We start from the raw sequence: 20,735 nt of genomic DNA, 5'->3' as shown, positions 1-20,735 counted from the left end.
GTGTATATGTGTGCTGGGTGGCGGCAGGGTGTTTAAAAAGTGTAAAGATTGCAGAGTATTTAGAAGTCAGTCTCAAGTTTCTTTCATCACTGTAGTTCTTTAATGTCGCAATGCTCAAGTAAGGAACGGTTAATTATTTTTGCTCTGTTGTTGCCGGAATGTGTGGTAACACTTGTGGGCTATCCCCAGCATATTTCTTAATTATTTACTTTTTATTTATTATTATTATTATTATTATTATTATTTGTCTTTTTGTATTTGCTGTCTTTGTCTTTTGCACAACAATTGTTTGTCCATCTTTGTGTAGCTTTTCATTGATTCTGTCATGTTTCTTTGTATCTACGGTGAATAACTGCAAGAAAATGAATCTCAGGGCAGTACATGTATATCGCTAGGGTACCTAAGACTTCTGCATAGTACTGTAATAATTTTATGTATTGCAGTGTACTGCTGCCACAGAAAAAAAAATCATGACATATAGTATGTGAGTGATGATAAACCTGATTCTGATATGGGTCTCTATTGTGGACTGAGAGTGGGAAGGGGGCAGGGAGAGGGAATCATGGTTGGGAAAAGGGGAAGGGAGAGGGCAGGGAGGGGGAAGTATCAGAGAGACATTCTGTAGTGATCAATAAACCAATTGTTTGGAATCAAGTGACCTTGCCTGGTGTCTCGGGGCTGGATGCACCTGCCCCACCTCTCCAGCACTCCTTCTCTGCCACCTGCCCCACACCCCTCCCGCGGTACTCCACCCTCGCCATTCCCAACATCCTTTGCTCCCACCGTATTTACAAACTCGCTCTCTGCTCCACGTTGGCAAGTACAGTACTGTGCAAAAGTTGTAGGTGGCCTAGCTATATACAGTGGCATGCAAAAGTTTGGGCACCCCTGGTCAACATTTCTGCTACTGTGAATAGCTAAGCGAGTAAAAGATGAACTGATTTCCAAAAGGCATAAAGTTAAAGATGATATATTTCTTTAATATTTTAAGCAAGAAAACTTTTTTATTTCCATCTTTTACAGTTTCAAAGTAACAAAAAAGGAAAAGGGCCTGAAGCAAAAGTTTGGGCACCCTGCATGTCAGTACTTAGTAACACCCCCTTTGGCAAGTAGCACAGCTTGTAAACGCTTTTTGTAGCCAGCTAAGAGTCTTTCAGTTCTTGTTTGGGGGATTTTCGCCCATTCTTCCTTGCAACAGGCTTCTAGTTCTGTGAGATTCTTGGGCCATCTTGCATGCACTGCTCTTTTGAGGTCTATCCACAGATTCTCAATGGTGTTTAGGTCAGGGGATTGTGAGGGCCATGGCAAAACCTTCAGCTTGCGCCTCTTGAGGTAGTCCATTGTGGATTTTGAGGTGTGTTTAGGACCATTATCCTAGCCATCCTCTTTTCATCTTCGGCTTTTTTTACAGACAGTGTGATGTTTGCTTCCAGAATTTGCAGATATTTAATTGAATTCATTCTTCCCTCTACCAGTAAATGTTCCCTGTGCCACTGGTTGCAACACAAACCCAAAGCATGATCGATCCACCTCCGTGCTTAACAGTTGGAGAGAGGTTCCTTTCATGAAATTCTGCACCCTTTTTCCCCCAAACATACCTTTGCTCATTGCGGCCAAATAGTTCTATCCAAAAGGTTCAAAGGAACATCTAAACAAACCTGATGCACTTTGGAAACAAGTCCTGTGGACTGATGAAGTTAAAATAGAACTTTTTGGCCGCAATGTGGCTAAAAGTGACTCGTGGTGTTCTGCAACGGTCAGTGTTGGGGCCACTTCTTTTTATGCTGTATACCAATGATTTAGATCAGGGGTGGCCAACCTTTTACATTCCACGCACGAGTTCAGATGCGCCTTACAACTCTTGTACCCCCATTCAATTCTTGTAAAAACATGTTAATATAGAATTCGTGCGTGAAAAAATCACATCTGAACTCGTGCGTGAAAAAATTGATACTTGGAATGTAAAAGGTTGGCTACTCCTGATTTAGGTGATAGAATAGATAGCTTTGTTGCCAAGTTTGCAGAGGATACAAAGTTTGGTGGGGCGGCAGGTGGTGTTGAGGAAGTAGACAGGCTGTAGAAGGACTTAGACAGATTAGGAGAATGGGCAAGAAAGCGCCAGATGAAACACAATGTTGGAAAACGCATGGTCATGCACTTTGTTAGAAGAAATATATGTGCAGACTATTTTCTAAATGGGGAGAAAATCCAAAAATGTGTGATGCAAAGGGACTTGGCAGTCCTTGTGCAGAATACCCTAAAGGTTAACTTGCAGGTTAACCTCCTAGGGGAATGGCATTGTGTGTGGGTCCATGGTGCAGATGGGAAAGGGAGAAGAGCGGAGTGGTAGAGATAGGAGACTCAATAGTCAGAGGAACAGACAGAAGGTTCAGTGGACATGAACGGGACACCCGGATGGTATATTGCCTCCCAGGTGCCAGGGTCAGGGATGTCTAGGATAATGTCCACAGCATTTTGGAGGGGGAGGGAGAACAGTGGCATGTCTTGGTAGATATTGGTACCAATGACATAGGAAGGAAAAGCGAAGAGGTCCTGATGAGAGAATTTGGAGAGCTAGACAGAAAGCTGAGAAGCAGGACCTCCAGGTTAGTAATTGCTGGATTGCTTCCTGTGCCATGCGCCAGTGAGGGTAGAAAAAAGATGATTTGGCAGATAAATGCGTAGCTGAGAAGCTGGTGCAGGGGGTAGGGCTTTAAGTTCTTGGATCATTGGGATCTCTTCTGGGGGTGGCCATCATTGAATCGTGGCTGAAGGAGAGTTGTAGTTGGGAGTTGAATATCCAAGGTTACATGTTATATCAGAGAGATAGGAAATTAGGCAGAGGGGGTGGTGTGGCTCTGTTGGTAAAGAATGGCATCAAGTCAGTAGAAAGATGTGACTAGGATCAGAAGATGTTGAATCCTTGTGGGTTGAGTTAAGAAACTGCAAGGGTTAAAAGGACCCTGATGGCAGATATATAGAGGCCTCCAAACAGTGGGTGGGATGTGGACAACAGATTATAACAGGAAATAGAAAAACCGTTTAAAGGAACAATGTTATGATGGTCATGGGAGATTTCAACATACATGTCAATTGGGAAAACTAGGTTGGTAATGGATCTTAAGAGAGTGAATTTGTTGAATGCCTACAAAAGGCTATTTAGAGCAATTTGTCATTGAGCCTACTAGGGGATCAGCTACATTGGAACAGGTGTTATGTCATAAACTGGAGGCAATTCGGGAGCTTAAAGTAAAGGAACCCTTAGGCATCAATGATCACAATATGATTGAGTTCAACTTGATATTTGATAGGGAGAAAGTAAAGTCTGATGTAGCAGTATTTCAGTGGAGTAAAGGAAATTACAGTGGTATGAGAGAGGAGTTGGCCAAAGTAAATTGGAAGTAGCTGCTGGCAGGGATGACAGCAGAGCAACAATGGTGTGAGTTTCGAGGAAAAAATGAAGAAAGTGCAGGATAGATGTATTCCAAAAACAAAGAAATACTCACCTGGCAAAATAGTACAACTGGGGTAACAAGGGAAGTCAAAGCTAATGTAAAAACAAAAGAGAGGATATACAACAAAGCAAAAATTAGCAGGAAGAAAGAGCATTAGGAAGCTTTAAAAACCTACAGAAAGCAACTAAAAGAATCATTAGGAGGGAAAAGATGAAATATGAAAGCAAGGTAGCAAACAATATCAAGGAGCATAGAAAAAAGCTTTTCAAGTATATAAAAAAATAAAGAGAGAAGAGAGTGGATATAGGACCACTAGAAAATGAGACCGGAGAAATAATAACGGAGGACAAGGAGATGGCAGATGAACTAAATGAGTATTTTGTATCAGTCTTCACTGTGGAAGACACTAGCAGTATGCCAGATGTTGTAGGGTGTGGGGGAAGAGAAGTGGGTGCAGTTACTATTACAAGAGAGAAGGTGCTTAAGAAGCTGAAAGACCTAAAGGTACATAAGTCACCCGGACTGGATGAACTGCACCCTAGAGTCCTGAAAGAGGTAGCAATAAAGATTGTGGAGGCATTAGTAATGGTCTTTCAAAAATCATTGGACTCTGGCATGGTTCCTGAGGACAGGAAAATTGCAATTGTCACTTCACTCTTCAAGAAAGGAGGGAGGCAGCAGAAAGTAAATTATAGACCAGTTAGCCTGGCCTCAGTGGTTGGGAAGATGCTGGAGTCAATTGTTAAGGATGAGGTTATGGAGTACTTGGTGACACAGGACAGGATAGTACCATGCCAACATGGTTTCCTTAAGGGAAAATCTTGCCTGACAATCCTGTTGGAATTCTTTGAGGAGATTACAAGTAGGATAGATAAAGGGGGTGCAGTGGATGTTGTATTTTTGGACTTTCAGAAGGCCTTTGACAAGGGACCACACATGATGCTGCTTACCAAGTTAAGAACCCAAGGTATTACAGGAAAGTTACTGGCATGGTTAGAACATTAGCTGATTGGTAGGAGACAGTGAGTGGGAATAAAAGGATCCTTGTCTGGTTGGCTGCCAGTGACTAGTGGTGTTCCGCAGGGGTCGGTTTTGGGACCACTTCTTTTTATGCTGTATATCAATGATTTAGATGATGGAATAGATGGCTTTATTGCCAAGTTTGCAGATGAGATGAAGATAGGTGGAGGGGCAGGTATTGTTGAGGAAACAGGTAGGATGCAGAAGGACTTAGAGAGATTTGGAGAATGGGCAAGAAAATGCAATGTTGGAAAATGCATAGTTGTGCACTGTGGTAGAAGAAATAAATGTGCAGGCTATTTTCTAAATGGGGAGAAAATCCAAAAATCTGAGATGCAAATGAACTTGGGAGTCCTTGTGCAGACCACCCTGAAGGTTAATTTGCAAGTTAAGTCGGTGATGAGGAAGGCAAATGCAATGTTAGCATTCATTTCAAGAGGACTAGAATACAAGTGCAGGGATGTGATGCTGAGTCTTTATAAGGCACTGGTGAGGCCTCACCTTGAGTATTGTGAACAGTTTTGGGCTCCTCATCTAAGAAAAGATGTGTTGGCATTGGAGAGGGTTCAGAAGAGGTTCACAAGGATGATTTCGGGAATGAAGGGGTTATGTGAGGGACTTTTTATGGTTCTGGGCCTGTACTCACTGGAGGATGAGGAGGGATCTCGCTGAAACCTTTTGAACGTTGGAAGGCCTGGACCGAGTAGACGTGGAAAAATGTTTCCCATGGTGGGAGAGTCTGGGACAAGAGGGCACAGCCTCAGGATAGATGGGTGTTCATTTAAAACAGAGATGTGGAGAAATTACTTTAGCCAAGGGGTGGTGAATTTGTGGAATTTGCTACCACAGGCAGCTGTGGAAGCCAAGTCGTTGGGTGTATTTAAGGTGGAGATTTATAGGTTCTTGATTGGCCATTGCATCAAAGGTTAAGGGGAGAAGGCCGGGGAGTGGGGCTGAGGAGGGGAGAAAGAAAGGATCAGCCATGATTGAATGGCAGAGCAGCTCGATGGGCTAAATGGCCTCATTCTGCCCCTATGTCTTATGGTCTTTTGGACTAAGATGACTTTAATTTTGTAAATGTTTATATGCGTGATCTCAGATGTGCGAATGTACAGTACTGTGCTAAAGTCTAGGATGCCTCACGGTTTTGCACAGTACCATATCACTTGTTTGAGTTTAACTTATTTTGCAGCATTATTAAGCATGTTGAACTTGAATATGCACAATTCTTTTTAAGATAATTCAATGGTCAGATCATGCTGGATCCGGTCCATTGCCTGGGGACTCTGCACATGTGTATTTACTGGGACTGGATGTGGAGAGTCTACCTCAATGACCGCCTCTACTCTCAAGTGGGGTCACATGGAAATAAGGCCTGAGATGACATAGTTAAAGTCAAAATCAAAGTAATTTTCTTATCAAAGTACGAAGTCTTCACTATGCCCCTGGAGTATCCTGCTCTTGAAATCCCGGGACTAGTTAACCTTTGATTTTGTTCAAAGCTTCCATTCATAAGTATTTTAAAATCTATTAAAAATTATGTAAACCATTTTACATTATTGTCCCTTCCTGATGAAGGGTCTCAGCCTGAAACATCGACAGTTCATTTCCCTCCATAGATGCTGCCTGGCCTGCTGAGTTTCTCCAGCATTGTGTGTGTGTTGCGATTACTTTTTTTAAAATTGGGTAAAAACACTTAGAAATAATTATATTGTTAAAGTGATGGAAAATAATAATTAATAGATATCTTTTCTGAGTGCCTCCTCATCTTCGGGTCTGGAATCTCAATTGGGATCAATTGGATTTTAGATTCTGTACCGGATCTGACTTGGAATGGGATGCTGATGGTGATTTCCCCAGTGTAATGTTGGGAAATCCCAGTAAAACGTACTATAGAAAGCATTCCGCCTGGGTGCATTACAGCTTGGTGTGGCAGCCTCTCTACACATGATTGCGGGAAATTGCGGAGAGTGGTGGTCACGGTTCAGCATATCACGGGAAGCTGCTTTCCCCCTATGTCTGTGCATCTCGCTGGCTCAGTAAAGCAGTCCGCATAATCAAAGACCCCACCCATCCCAGACATTCCTCCTTCTCCCCTCTCCCATCGGGCAGAAGATACACCATGCTCAGGGACTGCTTTTATCCACTGTTATCAGTGTCTTGAATAGATCTCTGGAACAGTGAGATGGATTCTTAGCCTCAGAATTTAACTCATTATGATCCTGGCTTCTTCCCCCCTCCCTTCCAGTCCTGTTGAGGGGTCTCGACCTGAAGCGTTGAATGTTACTCCTCTCTGGTGATGCAGAGATCCTTCAGCATTTTGTGTGTGCTATCGTTCTGATTTTCGACTTTATCACTTACCTGCACTGCACTTTCTCAGTAACTTTTACGCTTCAGTCTGCATTGTTTTGCCTCAGCCTAGCTCAATAAGATCTGTGTAAAGATCTTATCTGCCTAAACGGGATGCAAGACAAGCTTTTCACTGTATCTCGTCACATGTGACAATAATAAACCATCATCAAGACCTGGCCTTGATGCTGGACAGAGTCCAATGCAGCAAACATTAAATCCCTGACTCACAATGTGTGTGTATGTAACCTTGGGATTTAATTCCGTCTGAATTTCTGAATGAGAGTTGTTCTGTTTGCAAACAGCCAGTTAGATTTCACCCACTGTCTCACCAGTCACCTTTCTCTTTGATGCACTAGGTTACTATATTTTACCAAACATAAATCTCTGTTCTACACATAATTTGAAGTAGTCTTGTTTATTCATCACTCAATGGAAAAGAAGTGGTGAGAGTGTGGTTTCTGACCTGCTGTAGTTCTGAAGCCAGAGCAATTTGAACTTTCAAAATTGTAACCCTTCACTTCTTACTAAGTCGCCTTTTTCACAAACTCCAAGATTGGTCTGTTCTGATGCTGTGCCCTCTGGTCCTAGACTCCCCCCAGCATAGGAAACATCCTCCCCACATCCACTCCATTGAATATCTCACAATATTCATTAGGTTTCAATGAGATCCCCCTCTTTCTTTTAACCTCCAGTGAGTACAGGCTCAAAACCATCAAATGCTCCTCATACTTTAACCCTTTCCTTCCCAGGATCATTCTTGACAACATCCTCTGGACTCTCTCCAATGCCACCAGATCCTTTCTTAGATGTGGAGCCCAAAGCTGCTCAGAATACTCCATATGTGGTCTGACTAATTCTTTATAAAGCTTCAGCATTACAGCCTTGCTTTCATATTCTGGTCCTCTTGAAATGAATGTTAATCTGGACATCTGTGAATTTTTGGGAGGTCAAAATTTGTATGTTCCTGTCAGGATTAAAAAGGCAAAGGAACCTTGGTTCTCAAGGGATATTGGAACTCTGATAAAGAAGAAAAGAGAGATGTATGACGTATAGGAAACAGAGCAAATAAGGTGCTTGAGGAGTATAAAAAGTTCAAAAAAATACTTAAGAAAGAAATCAGGAGGGCTAAAAGAAGTCATGAGGTTTCTTTGGCAGTCAAGGTGAAGGATAATCCAAAGAGCTTCGACAGGTATATTAAGAGCAAAAGGATAGTAAGGGATAAAATTGGTTCTCTTGAAGAGCAGAGTGGTCAGTTACGTATGGAACCAAAAGAAATGGGGGAGATTTTAAATGGGTTTTTTGCATCTGTATTTACTAAGGAAACTGACATGGAGTCTATGGAAATAAGGCAAACAAGTAGTGAGGTCATGGAACCTATACAGATTGAGGAGTAGGAGGTGCTTGCTATCTTGAGGCAAATCAGAGTAGATAAATCCCCAGGACCTGACAGGGTATCTTAAAGGAGACTAGTGTTGAAATTGTAGGGGCCCTGGCAGATATATTTAAAATGTCGGTGTCTACGGATGAGGTGCCGAAGGATTGGGGGATAGCTTATGTTATTCCATTGTTTGAAAAAGGCTCTAAAAGTAATCTGGGAAATTATAGGCTGGTAAATTTGACGTCGGTAGTAGGTAAATTATTGGAAGGAGTACTAAGAGATAGGATCTACAAGTATTTGGATACATAGGGACTTATTAAGGAGAGTCAACATTGCTTTGTGTGTGGTAGGTCATATTTAACAAATCTATTAGAGTTTTTCGAGGAGGTTACTTGGAAAATGGATGAAGGGAAGACAGTGGATGTTATCTACATGGACTTCAGTAAGGCCTTTGACAAGGTCCCGCATGGGAGGTCAGTTAGGAAGATTCAGTTGCTAGGTATACATGGAGAGGTGGTAAATTGGATTAGACATTGGCTCAATGGAAGAAGCCAGAGAGTGGTGGTAGAGAATTGCTTCTCTGAGTGGAGGCCTGTGACTAGTGGTGTGCCACAGGGATCAGTGCTGGGTTCATTGTTATTTGTCGTCTATATCAATGATCTGGATGATAACGTGGTAAGTTGGATCAGCAAATTTGCTGATGATACAAAGATTGGAGGTGTAGTGGACAGTGAGGAAGGTTTTCAAAGCTTGCAGAGGGATTTGGACCAGCTGGAAAAATGGGCTAAAAAAAATGGCAGATGGAGTTTAACACAGATAAGTGTGAGGTATTGCACTATGGAAGGACAAACCAAGGTAGAACATACAAGGTAAATGGTAGGGCACTGAGGAGTGCAGTAGAACAGAGGGATCTGGGAATACAGATACAAAATTCCCTAAAAGTGGCGTCACAGGTAGATAGGGTCGTAAAGAGAGCTTTTGGTACATTTGGCCTTTATAATCAAAGTATTGAGTATAAGAGTTGGAATGTTATGGTGAGGTTGTATAAGGCATTGGTGAGGCCAAGTTTGGTGTATTGATAGCTATATTGATAGGAAAGGAATGGAGGATTATGGGCTAAGTGCAGGTTGGTGGGACTAGGTGAGAGTAAGTGTTCAGCACGGACTAGGAGGGCCAAGATGGCCTGTTTCCGTGCTGTAATTGTTATATGGTTATATGTTATATGGTTATAAAATTATGATGGGTGTAGATAGAGTGAATGCAAGCAGGCTTTTTCCACTGAGGCTAGGGGAGGAAAAAAAAAGAGGACGTGGGTTAAGGGTGAAGGGGGAAAAGTTTAAAGGGAACATTAGGAGGAGCTTCTTCACACAGGGAGTGGTGGGAGTGTGGAATGAGCTGCCAGATGAAGTGGTAAATGCAGGCTCACTTTTAACATTTAAGAAAACCTTGGACAGGTACATGGATGAGAGGTGTATGGAAGGATATGGTCCAGGTGCAGTCAGTGGGACTAGGCAGAAAAATGGTTCATCACAGCCAAGAAGGGCCAAAAGGCCTGTTTCTGTCCTGTAATGTTCTATGGTCAAATGAAAGGAAAAAGTTCCAAGTTGATGGTAGGCCCTTTAATAGCACTGAAGTACAGAGGGATCTTGGGGTTCATTGAAAGTGGCGGTGTAAGTGAATAAAGTGGTCAAGAAAGCATATGGCATGCTTGCCTTCGTTGTCCTGTCTTCTTTTGATCTGCCTATATGAATTATTTTAAATGTTAAACACAAGAGATTTTACACACAAAATGCTCGAAGAACTCAGCAGATCAGGTGACATCTGTGGATACGAATAAATAGTTGATGTTTCAGGCCGAAACCTTCATCGGGACTAGAAAGGAAGGGAGAAGATGTCAGAATAAAAAGGTGGGGTGAGGGGCAAGGTGGACTATCTGGAAGGTGATAAATAAAGCCAGGCAGATGGGAAAGGTAAAGGGCTGGAGAGAAAGGAGAGGAGAGTGGACCAAGGGTGAAGGGGAAGACGAGGAGTACAGGGGGAAGGTGAGGCAGAGTGGGGAATAGAAGAAGGTGGCAGAGGTGGGGGATTTACCGGAAGGAGAAATCAATATTCATACTGTCAGGTTGGAGGCTACCTAGAGGGAATATAAAGTGTTGCCTCCTCCACCCTGAGAGTGGCCTCATCTTGGCAAAAGAGGAGGCCAGGGACCGACATGTCGGCACAGGAATACTTCGAATATTACATTCTTTGATCTGGTGTTAATTTTGATTTGTTTGGATTCCTGAGACCAACCTAGATAGTCTTTATGATATTTAAAAGGTGCCATTCAAATGTAAGTCTTTGATGTTGTGAATGTATCTTTTAGTGTGGCACTGAGCAGCATAACTCCAGAAATCTCAAAGTTAATTTTTTGTCCAAATTACTGATTCACTACAGGTTTGCACTGCCATCCCACTTCTTGGAGAAAGGATTCAACACATCTCATCTACATCGAAACTAGTGGAGTGCATCAGCTGTGTTATCGGCAGAGCAGAGGCTAGCATGCTTTATAGTACCAGTGACCCGGGTTCAATTCCCGCCACTGTCTGTAAAGAGTTTGCACGTTCTCCCTGGGTGCTCTGGTTTCCTCTCGCAATCCAAAGGCGTACCGGTTGGTAGGTTATTAGTTCCTTGTAAATTGTCCCATGATTAGGCTAGGATTAAGTTGGGTGATTGCTGGGCAGAGTGTGGCTCAAACGGCCGGAAGGGCTGTTCCACGCTGAATCTCAGTAAGTAAATAAAAATAAATCTTTCTTAAAGACCCGGGGGGTGCTGGGGGCAGCCTACAAGCATTACCAGGCATCCTCGTGCCAACATAGCATTCCCACAATACCCAGCAGAACAACGCAGAACACAACAAGCAACCAAATAACAACAGCAAAACAAGCCCCGTTCCTCCCTCCCACCCTCACACATACATACCAGAACCTACTCAATATTCCCCATGTAGTCAAGCCAGAGTTTTATAGAGCTGTCCTCTAAGCCTAGGACAGGCCACCTTCGGCCTCCAGCAGACTCCGACTTGAGATCGATTTCCCTAGTGGACTGGCAGAGGGCTGCAGTCAATGGGCCTCCACATCTGGACTTGCAATTCAACCCTTGGGCCTTGCTCCTCGGCATTGACCACACCAGGACCTGCTGATCCCTGAACACTTCGTTCTGTGACATCTTTCCCACTTCCTCCCCAGTCCTGATGAAGAGCCTCAGCCCAAAGTGTGGAAGTGTTTATTTCTCTCCACAGATGCCGCCTGAGCTGCTGAGTTCCTCCAGCATTTTGTGTGAGTTGCTCTGGATTTCCAGCATCTGCAGATTTTCTTGTGTTGATGACTGTGCGGTCTCTTCGAGGGATGCCTACCCTGAAGAATTTTATACCTTCTCTTTGATGGGAGTTCAGTGAGATGCTCTCTCAGCGGATCAGTCTGCGATCTTCCACCAGCTCGTACTCCTCTCCTCGGGCCTCCCCACCTTCTTATTCTGGACAACACTTAACTTGCTCCAAGATTGATCTAACCCTTCCCTACCACATAGCATTCCATTTTCCTTTCGTCTAAGCTCTTCGAAAAGCGTCTCTTACATGCCCCTAATGTATCTGCCTCCACCACCAGCCCTGGCACCCCTGAACTTCCGCTTTAAATATACCCAATGACTCGGCCTCCACTGTTGTCTGTGGTGATGAATTCCACAGATTCACCGCCCTCTGACTAGAGAAATTCCTGCTCATCTCTGTTCTAATGGACATCCCCTACTCTGAGGCTGCACCCTCCAATCCTAGACTTTCCCACGCTTGGAAACATCCTCTACATATCTACCTTATCTAAGCCATTTAGTATTCAATAGGTTTCAGTGAGATCCTCCCAGATTCTTTTAAGCTGCAGTAAGTACAGGCCCAGAGCTATCAAATGCTCCAGATAGGTTAACCCTTACGTTCCTGGGATCGTTCTCGTGAACCTCCTGTGGACCCTCTCCAATGCCAGCACATCCTTTGTTAGATAAGGGGCCCAGAACTACTCACAATACTCCAAGTGAGCTCTGACCCATGCCTTAGAAAGCCTCAGCATTAGACCCTTGCTTTAATGAGTTTTAATTAATGCAGTTTGCCTGTGGAGTTTTTTTTCACTGGTTCAGTTGTCCATTAGAAGTCACTGTATTTGCTTTCATGCCTGTTATTGTTAATGATGTAAACATGAAGAACAAGCAGACATAAGCTAGGTATGAGTGCATGCTTCAAAGTTCAAAGTAAGTGTATTATCAAAGTGTATGTTTGTTACCTATACTACCCTGAGATTCATTTTCTGCAAGTATTCACAATAGGACAAAGTAAGACGATAGAATCAATGAAACACTGCGTACAAAGACCGACAAAGAATGTGTAAAAGATGACAAGCTGAAAGTAATAAATAAATAATACTGAGAACATGAATTGTTGAATCCTTGAAAGTGAGTCCTTAGATTGTGAAATCAGCTCAGAGATGAAGTAGTTCAGGAGCCTAATGGTTGAAGGGTGATAACTGTTACCGAACCTGGTGGTGTGGGTCCTGAGGCTCCTGAAACTCCTTCCTGATGGCAGTAGCGAGAAGGGGGCATGGCCTGGATGGTGGGGTTCCTTGATGAAGTCAAGTGTTTGAACTTTATCCCTCTGAGGAAAGAGATGCATGCCAAACTATTAAATTGCCTACTCCCATCAATCTGCACCAGGACCAAAGCCCTCCATATCCCTCCCATCCATGCACCTATCCAAACTTCTCTTAAACATTGAAATCAAGCTCGAATGCACCACTTATGCTGGCAGCTAGCTCCACACTCTCAACTCTCTCTGAAGAAGTTCGCCCTCATGTCCCTCATAAACAGTTCACCTTTCATCCTTAACCCATGACCTCTAGTTCTAGTCTCACCATGTTTGCATTTACCCTGACTATACCCCTCATAATTTTTTATACATCTGTCAAATCCCTCCTCATTTCCCGATACTCTAGGGAATGAAGTTCTAGCCTATTCAACCTTTCCCTAGAACTCAGGTACTCAAGTCCTGCAACATCCTTGTGAATTTTCTCTGTACTCTTTCAATCTTATTGATATCTTTCCTGCAGGTAGGTGACCAAAACTGCACCCAATATTCCAAATTAGGCCTTACCAATGTCATATATAATCCAGGCTATGGTCTCTTGTTCTCTGTATCACCTAAATCTTTTCCAGTTCTAATGAGGATTAAGAAAAATACAACAGAAACCAGAAAATAAAAGTTGAGCAAGTAATGAGCAAACACATACCAAATGCAATCTCCCATTGTAGCTGGGACATTTTTTAATTATTATTATAAAAGTAATGCTACTTCAACAGCTACACTGAGTATCAAGAAATATCTTAAAGATTAGCTTTATTTATAACATGTACATCAAAGCATACCATGAAGTACGTTGTTTGCGTCAAGGACTGCGCTGGGGGCAGCCTGCAATTGCACCAAAGTTGCAACCTGCTTCTTACTAACCCCAGCCTGTACAGGTTTGGAATGTGGGAAGAACCTGGGCACGCAGAGGAAACTCACACAGTCACGGGGAGAATGGACACATTTCTTCCCAACAGTGTCAGAATCAAACCTACTGTAGGTCACTAGCACTGTAATAGTGTTACACTAACACCTGCTCTCTCATGCTGGACGTTTACGGTGGAGATGAATAAATATTTGGAAGATTGAGGTACTGAGGATGATTGGGCACTGGCACAGAAGCAGAGGTGATGCCAGTGTAGATCAGCCACGATCATATTGAATGCTGGGTCAGGCCGGAGGAACCAAGTGGCCTATTCCCCTGATTAAATTTTCTTATAGCAAATGACTAAACAATTTTCCCTCACAACCCCACTCTTCTATCTTCTCGCCATAACCTTTGACGCCCTTACTATTCAAGAACCTATCAACCTCTGGTTTAAATATGTCCGGTGACTTGGCCTCCACAGATGTCTGCGGTAATGAATTCCACAGATTCCCTACTCTCAGGCTAAAGAAATTCCTCCAATTCCTCCATATCTCTGATCTAAATGGACGTCCTTTTATTCTGGGGCTGTGCCCTCTGGTCCTAGATTTCCCCACTATTGGAAACATCCTCGCCACATTCACCCTATCGAGATCTTACAATATTTGATAGTTTTCAATGAGATCTACCCTCATTCTTCTAAACTCCAGTGAGAACAGGCCCAGAGCCAACAAGTGCTCCTCATACCTTAGCCCTTCATGATTCTCGTGAACCTCCTTTGAACCCTCTCCAATGTCAGTGCCACAGGTGAAAGTAGACATTAGTCCATGCATGTTTATTCGTGGTGCACTGTGAAGACCACTGAAGACAGCCTCAGAATAGAGGGATGTCCGCTTAGAATGGAGATGAGGAGCAATTTCTTTAGCCAGAGAGTGGTGAATCTGTGAAATTTGTTGCCACAGGCAGCTTTAGAGGCCAAGTCTTTAGGTGTATTTGAGGTAGAGATTGATAGATTCTTGATTGGTCAGAGCAGGAAGCGATACGGGAAGAAGGCAGGAGATTGGGGCTGAGAGGGAAAATGGATCAGCCATGATGAAATGGCAGAGCAGGCTCAGTGGTCCCAATAGCCTAATTCTGTTCCTATATGGTCTTAAATATTTGGTGATTTTTATTTTGTTTTTAACACACAAGCCTGTACATATAGGGGAACCAACTAAATACACCATGATCAGCCAAACTCTTTCTCACTGTAACCCTGTTTTTGTAGCTTATTCCGTCATCTGTGTCTAAACTTAATTATCAGCACGATATTGTTTCAGACAGATTTACAGATTGCACACCATGTCTCTCATTAGTGTGGTAAAGCACTCCAATTAGCAGTTACCACAGTGCAAGTACCTAGCGCTCTTGGTGTGGAGGTGCATTGCTAGCACTGTGCTTCATTTGGTTTAGGTTTCCTAATGAGCTGTCAATGGAAGAATTTTTTTTTTTTGCTTTGCAATCTACTTAGCAAAGATTTATCGATTATGTTTTTTTTCTTCATAGAGAATTACTGATCCATTTTGGAAAATCAGATTTTCACACCTTTCATGAGAATGCGCACAGCTCGATTCCCACGAGACAGCCTTGGAAGTTGACTTTGACAAGAAATCCCTTGGTAGCAGCATAGAATGGAATATAGCATCATTGCTGTGGTGTGTTTTGTAAAGCAGTAAAAAAATAAAATTGTTTCTGTACTTTATTTTTGAAGTGGGTTGCATCAAAACATTTTGCAAGATGAGCATGTTCAAAAAGGATTCAATTTGTTTTCAATCACCTTATATTTACAGTTAAAACTTTAAGGTCATTTCTGTAACAATACAAATTTTGTAACTGTGAGAGAAATCTGCATCATAGTTTGTTTTTGCACAGCAAGACGAGAGAAACTGCAATGAAAGGACAGTGTAAAGGTATAATAGCTTCAAAATGGCGTACTGTATAGGTAGCGAAGTGATTCAGCTGTCCTGGCCCAAGGATTACCAATTGAACTCTGCTGTGCTACTGAAAGCTAGACAAATAGCTCGACTGAAAGGATATTGAGCTCAGTGGCACTGGGTGCAGCAGGCTATGCTGAATCTGTGAAGTGTTCCCAGCAAGAGCAGTTCTGGAATACTTTATTGCACATTTGGAAGAGACTATGGCATGCACTGTGAGTACCTCGTGTATACCATGACCATAACTAAACCTCACGTCCGATTAGGTCAGATTCGAATCTTTCTTACAACATGTTGTAACTGGCATATTTCACTAGCGGTGAACACAGCGGAACTGTCCACTTGTATCAGAATCAGGTTTAATATCTCCGGCATATGTCATGAAACTTGTTGACTTTGCGGCAGCACTTCAATGCAATACGTAATATTAGAGGGGAAAAAACATGAATTACAGTTAATATGTATATATTAAATAGTTAAATTTAATAAATAGTGCAAAGATAGAAATTTTAAAAAAGTGAGGTAGTGATGTCCATTCAGAAATGTGATGGCAGAAGGGAGAAAGCTGTTCCTGAATTGTAGAGTGTGTGTCTTCAGGCTTCTGTCCATCCTTCCTGATGGCAGCAATGAGAGCACGACATGACCTGGGTGATGGGGGTCCTTATTGATGGATGCTGCCTTTTTGAGGCATCGCTCCTTGAAGATGCCCTGGATACGGAGGCTAGTGCTCGTGATTACATCTATAGAATACTTCTTTTAAAAATCTGTTAATATTAAATTAATTTTATGTGCTGTATGTACTTGATTTTGCATCTTGGTCCCTGATGAACTTTGTTTCGTTTAGCTGTATACATGTGTACGGTTGAATGACAATAAACTTAGACTTGAACGCAATTAATTTTTTTTGTATGCATTGTTTATTTATATACGGTTAAATTTTAACCCACTATCTTCTATCAATTTGTGGTCTCATTTCAAAGTTCTTAATTTTGCCATGAGTAGACATTTATGTCGTCAGCAGTCAGCACTCTCCTTTGAGGTAGTAATTAATATCCAGTTGTGAAAGTTTTTAACGGTCAAGCTTGAAGTAAACAGTATGATGCTAGTTGGTGTTTCTGTGGGAGAGATTATGCTCCTTGCTTCGAGCTGGCCTGCAAAGCTTAGTGAAGACCATTGTAAAAGCAAATAAAATTGGACACTGGGAACGCAGACGTGAACATCCAACGAAAGGCATTTGGAGCACGAAAGGTTAATTTAATGATCTTCGATTTTAGAAAATGCCACTGCTTGGGCTCTAGCATTTCAACAAGGCTCTCTGTGGTGACAGGTTCATCTGTACGCAAAGCAGCGGAAGAATAATTTTATTTAGTATTTCTCTCCCATGATATTGGATTAAACATATTAGTGTGATTATCTTCAGAACCAAATTTGGGATCAATTTTATTTATTAATTAACACCATAAAAATGCTGCCATGTTGTTTGTGGAGGCAGGGATGGCAATGAAAGATGATATCTCTCGGTCTCATCCTTTTCCACTTGTTTAAGATTGTCACAATGAGGAATGTCAGCATTATGAAAGCTCAGCTCTGCTCTTGGGATGATAAAACGCTTCAGAAACAACCTTCTTCCATGTGTGCAGCTACGGGTTATTTCCCCACTCTTTTTTTTGCACTTAGATGTCAGAAATTAATTTCTTTTCAGTGCGTGCACTTAACCCAGTCAGACTACCACAAGCCCAAACATAATGCACGTTGAAAATTGTATTGTTTAACAACAGCATGTTAAAATCATGAATCCTTTCCAGCCTCCCCCCATGAGGTTTCAAATAGTCAACAGACTGTAAAGAATAAATAATAAAAAAGTATTGATTATTTTGATGACGGCAAGATTCAATTAAGTATTAATTTTGCCCTCCAGTGGACCTATCAAGGTATTCAAAGGAGAGAATTTGCTCCAGTTAAATGCATGTGGAGTGCATCAGTCCTAAAAAGAGGAAAATGTGTTTACCTCTTTGAAGACCATCACATAGTCCAATATTTAAGTGCTGTGCAAATTAAGCCCTGATGACAGTGACATTGTTTGCAGCAATATTAGTATTGACTGAAGGAGTGCATTTGATGATAGCTTAAACTATTTTTATTGATTAACATTTTCATAGATTATCATGTGTCATATCAAATACTATTTTCAGAAATGAATATATTTAAAAACCCACAGGCATTCATCGACCAATGTGGTGAGTGGACACAGCGCTCTACCTAGTTCAGAATGAATCCCAGTAACCTGTTCTTCACTTAGAGCCATTTAGGCATAAACTTTGTAATAAATAGACGAGGGTTAGCTCAGGGAGTTTAGTACTTCCCAGTTTTCATCAGTGAAGGTTTTCGAGAGCGGCAGTAGCCATCAAAGGTAAATGTCAGACAGTTTAATAATAGGTCATTTACCCTTTCCTTGCCTGCTTTTCCTGACAGAGGTCAAACAATAATCAAGGAAGGAGAACTTTAAAAGTTAGTACGTTTGTTAGATCTTCTCTGAAGTGGTGGGAAATCGTTAACTTCATTTTGAGCTAACTTGTGGTATTACCAATTCATGTAGTTTATAAATATGGAATGCAAAACAAAAAGTTCAGAATTGGGGGTTTTTATTATAAATTGAATTTGATTCCCAGCATGCAGCATTCCTTAGAAATCTGCCTGTGAAGAGCGAAACCATTTTTTGACTAGTCAGGGCAAAGGCAATCATTCTATCTGATGATGACAAGGATGACACAATTTTTGAAAATGTAAATAGACTTTATACTCAATAAAATGCTGGCTGCATTTCCATGTTTTCTTTAATCAGCTTTTCTTGGAAAAGTGTATTTTGACAAAGCATAGTGAAACCCTTGCATGCTAGTAGATCTTTAATAGGGCGGAGGGTAATGGAAAACTCATTGAATCTATAATAGCTCTTCACTTGACTACAGCTAGCAATAGCAGCTGAAGCTGCCTGGGACTTAGATAAGGGGAGAGTGTATGCCAAAGCTAACCTTGTTTCACTCATCGTTTTCTCTCTCCCAGGATCCTATGATTTCTGGACAGCAGCTGAGCAAGCCCTTGCCGTCCCTCCGAGCGGAAATGAATGCAGAATCGAGAGGTGAGGACAAGGCGGCCACTTCAGACAATGAGTTAAATGAGTCTCTGCTTGTGCCTGTGGAATTAAACGACAGCGAGGACACTCCCAGCAAGCTCTTCGGTGAGTTTGTTTTGAATACTCCTGTTCCCTGAAAAGGAATCTGCTTCTGTTTTCAATTTGGTGCTGGGAGGAAGTGGACAGAATCCTGAGCAGTGAGCCTCAGTATTTCAATGCCACTCAAATTAATTTTGTAGTTCTCCTCAACATCCAGTTTTTCATCAATATCTTCCTCACCCAAAAAATTCAAAACCATCTGAAAATGTTCAACTTTTTTTTTAAACCAGAGACTTAAGCATAAATAAAATGTTGCCTTCACAGTGTCTGATTTTCATCTTAATGCCACTCAAATTTATTTTAGATTTCTTCCCAAAAAAATCAATTTTTTCGTCAATAAGTACCTCACCCAAGGATTCCCAACCTGGGGTCCACAGACCCCTCAGTTAATGGTAAGTGTCCATGATATAAAATGGTTGGGCACCCCTGTCCTTATCCAAAACATTCAAAACCATCTGAAAATTGTTAACTTTTTTTAAAACCAGAGACTTAAACATAGGCAAAATGTTGCCTGGGCAGACTTGAGATTTGACCTTAGAATTCTTAAGGGAGAGCTGTCTGAGTCTAATATTTACAATTTGCAGGCCATCAGTTTTATCCCAATGGCACTTTGATGTTATACCGAATGTTAGGAAGCCATTGACACATCTTGTGGCATCTTTTATTCTGTTATTTTTAAATACTTTTGAGGTTCTGTCCTCTGCTATGCCTTGCTATCTTCTTCTGTTTCAAACAGCAATGTCTTGATGTGTTTAGAAACAAAAATAATCCACAATAATTTGTCAAATATTTTGACAGAGAAATCCTGCCATTTCTGAATGATTATTGCTGTGGTCAGTATGGAACTTGTTTTTTTCTTTCATTATTGGATGTGAATTTCAGTTTAAGGCACTCTGTCATAGCACAGGGGTTCCCAACCTTTTTTATGCCATGGACCAATTTCATGAAGCAAAAGGTCTGCAGATCCCAGGTGGGGAACCCCTGTTTGTAGAGGGACTGAGCTGATTGTTGATAGATGTTATTAACTCTGGTACACAGAAAACAACAGTATATCTCTGATTGTGCCATCTTGTTCTTTTTGATGTTATGTAATTGAGGTTGTACAAGAATCAAGGAATTTATCTAACTTTACTGTTACTTTGAACTTGCTCGTGATGTTGTTGAGGATTGCTGAATATACATTCTCTATACAATGTAAAAAATAGGGGAAAAAATCAGACTTCTGTTTTTTTTAGTATGGCAAAATAGTTGAATTTCTATTGATGTATTCTTGTCAGAAGTGAATAAATCTGGATTATTTAATGCTGTCAGAAACTGGGAATTTCTTTGATTAAAAACCCTGCTGTTATATGATTTGAGATTAATAATAGATCACACAGTTATGCATCAAGCGAAGTATGTGAAAATATGAGACTTGCCAGTTATTTTTTTAAAGAACTCCCTTTCACACCTGTCCCTCTGGTGGATGTGTTTTATTTCCATGCATTGGACATGAAGTTCAGAGTTAAATTTGTGGACGGCTTTGCACGGCTCAAGTTTAACAAGATCCATTTGGATTTTTTTCCAGTGTTAGCATTGAGGGCTGGTGGAAAAACTTAAGGAAGGCAAAGTGACAAGAGAGCGATCTGTGTAAAGTGTCACGCTGTGAGGTTAATAAATTTTTCAGTATATCCAAAGGCATGAATATCATAAGAATAGTTATAGTAGCAATTGCAATTCAGCCCATCTGATCTTCCTTAATATCCAAACAACAGGAATACTGCAGATGCTGGAAATTCAAGCAACACACATCAAAGTTGCTGGTGAACGCAGCAGGCCAGG

At 41.6% G+C, this 20,735-nt stretch overlaps 1 protein-coding gene across 2 annotated transcripts in view; it reads left to right on the top strand.

Moving 5' to 3' along the window:
• pou6f2 (POU class 6 homeobox 2) overlaps positions 1-20,735 on the top strand; it is a 711,266-nt gene that overhangs the window by 35,626 nt on the left and 654,905 nt on the right. For both annotated transcript variants that reach the window (XM_063066795.1, XM_063066786.1), the window contains one exon: positions 18,746-18,920. In XM_063066795.1, coding sequence (XP_062922865.1) covers positions 18,746-18,920 — 175 coding nt within the window. The remainder of the gene's footprint in view (positions 1-18,745; positions 18,921-20,735) is intronic.

The sequence above is a fragment of the Mobula hypostoma genome, chromosome 1 (assembly GCF_963921235.1).
Source record: "Mobula hypostoma chromosome 1, sMobHyp1.1, whole genome shotgun sequence".
Lineage (NCBI taxonomy): Eukaryota > Metazoa > Chordata > Chondrichthyes > Myliobatiformes > Myliobatidae > Mobula > Mobula hypostoma.
The sequence above is the reverse complement of the archived record's forward strand: the minus strand, read 5'-3'. Positions and strand labels throughout refer to the sequence as shown.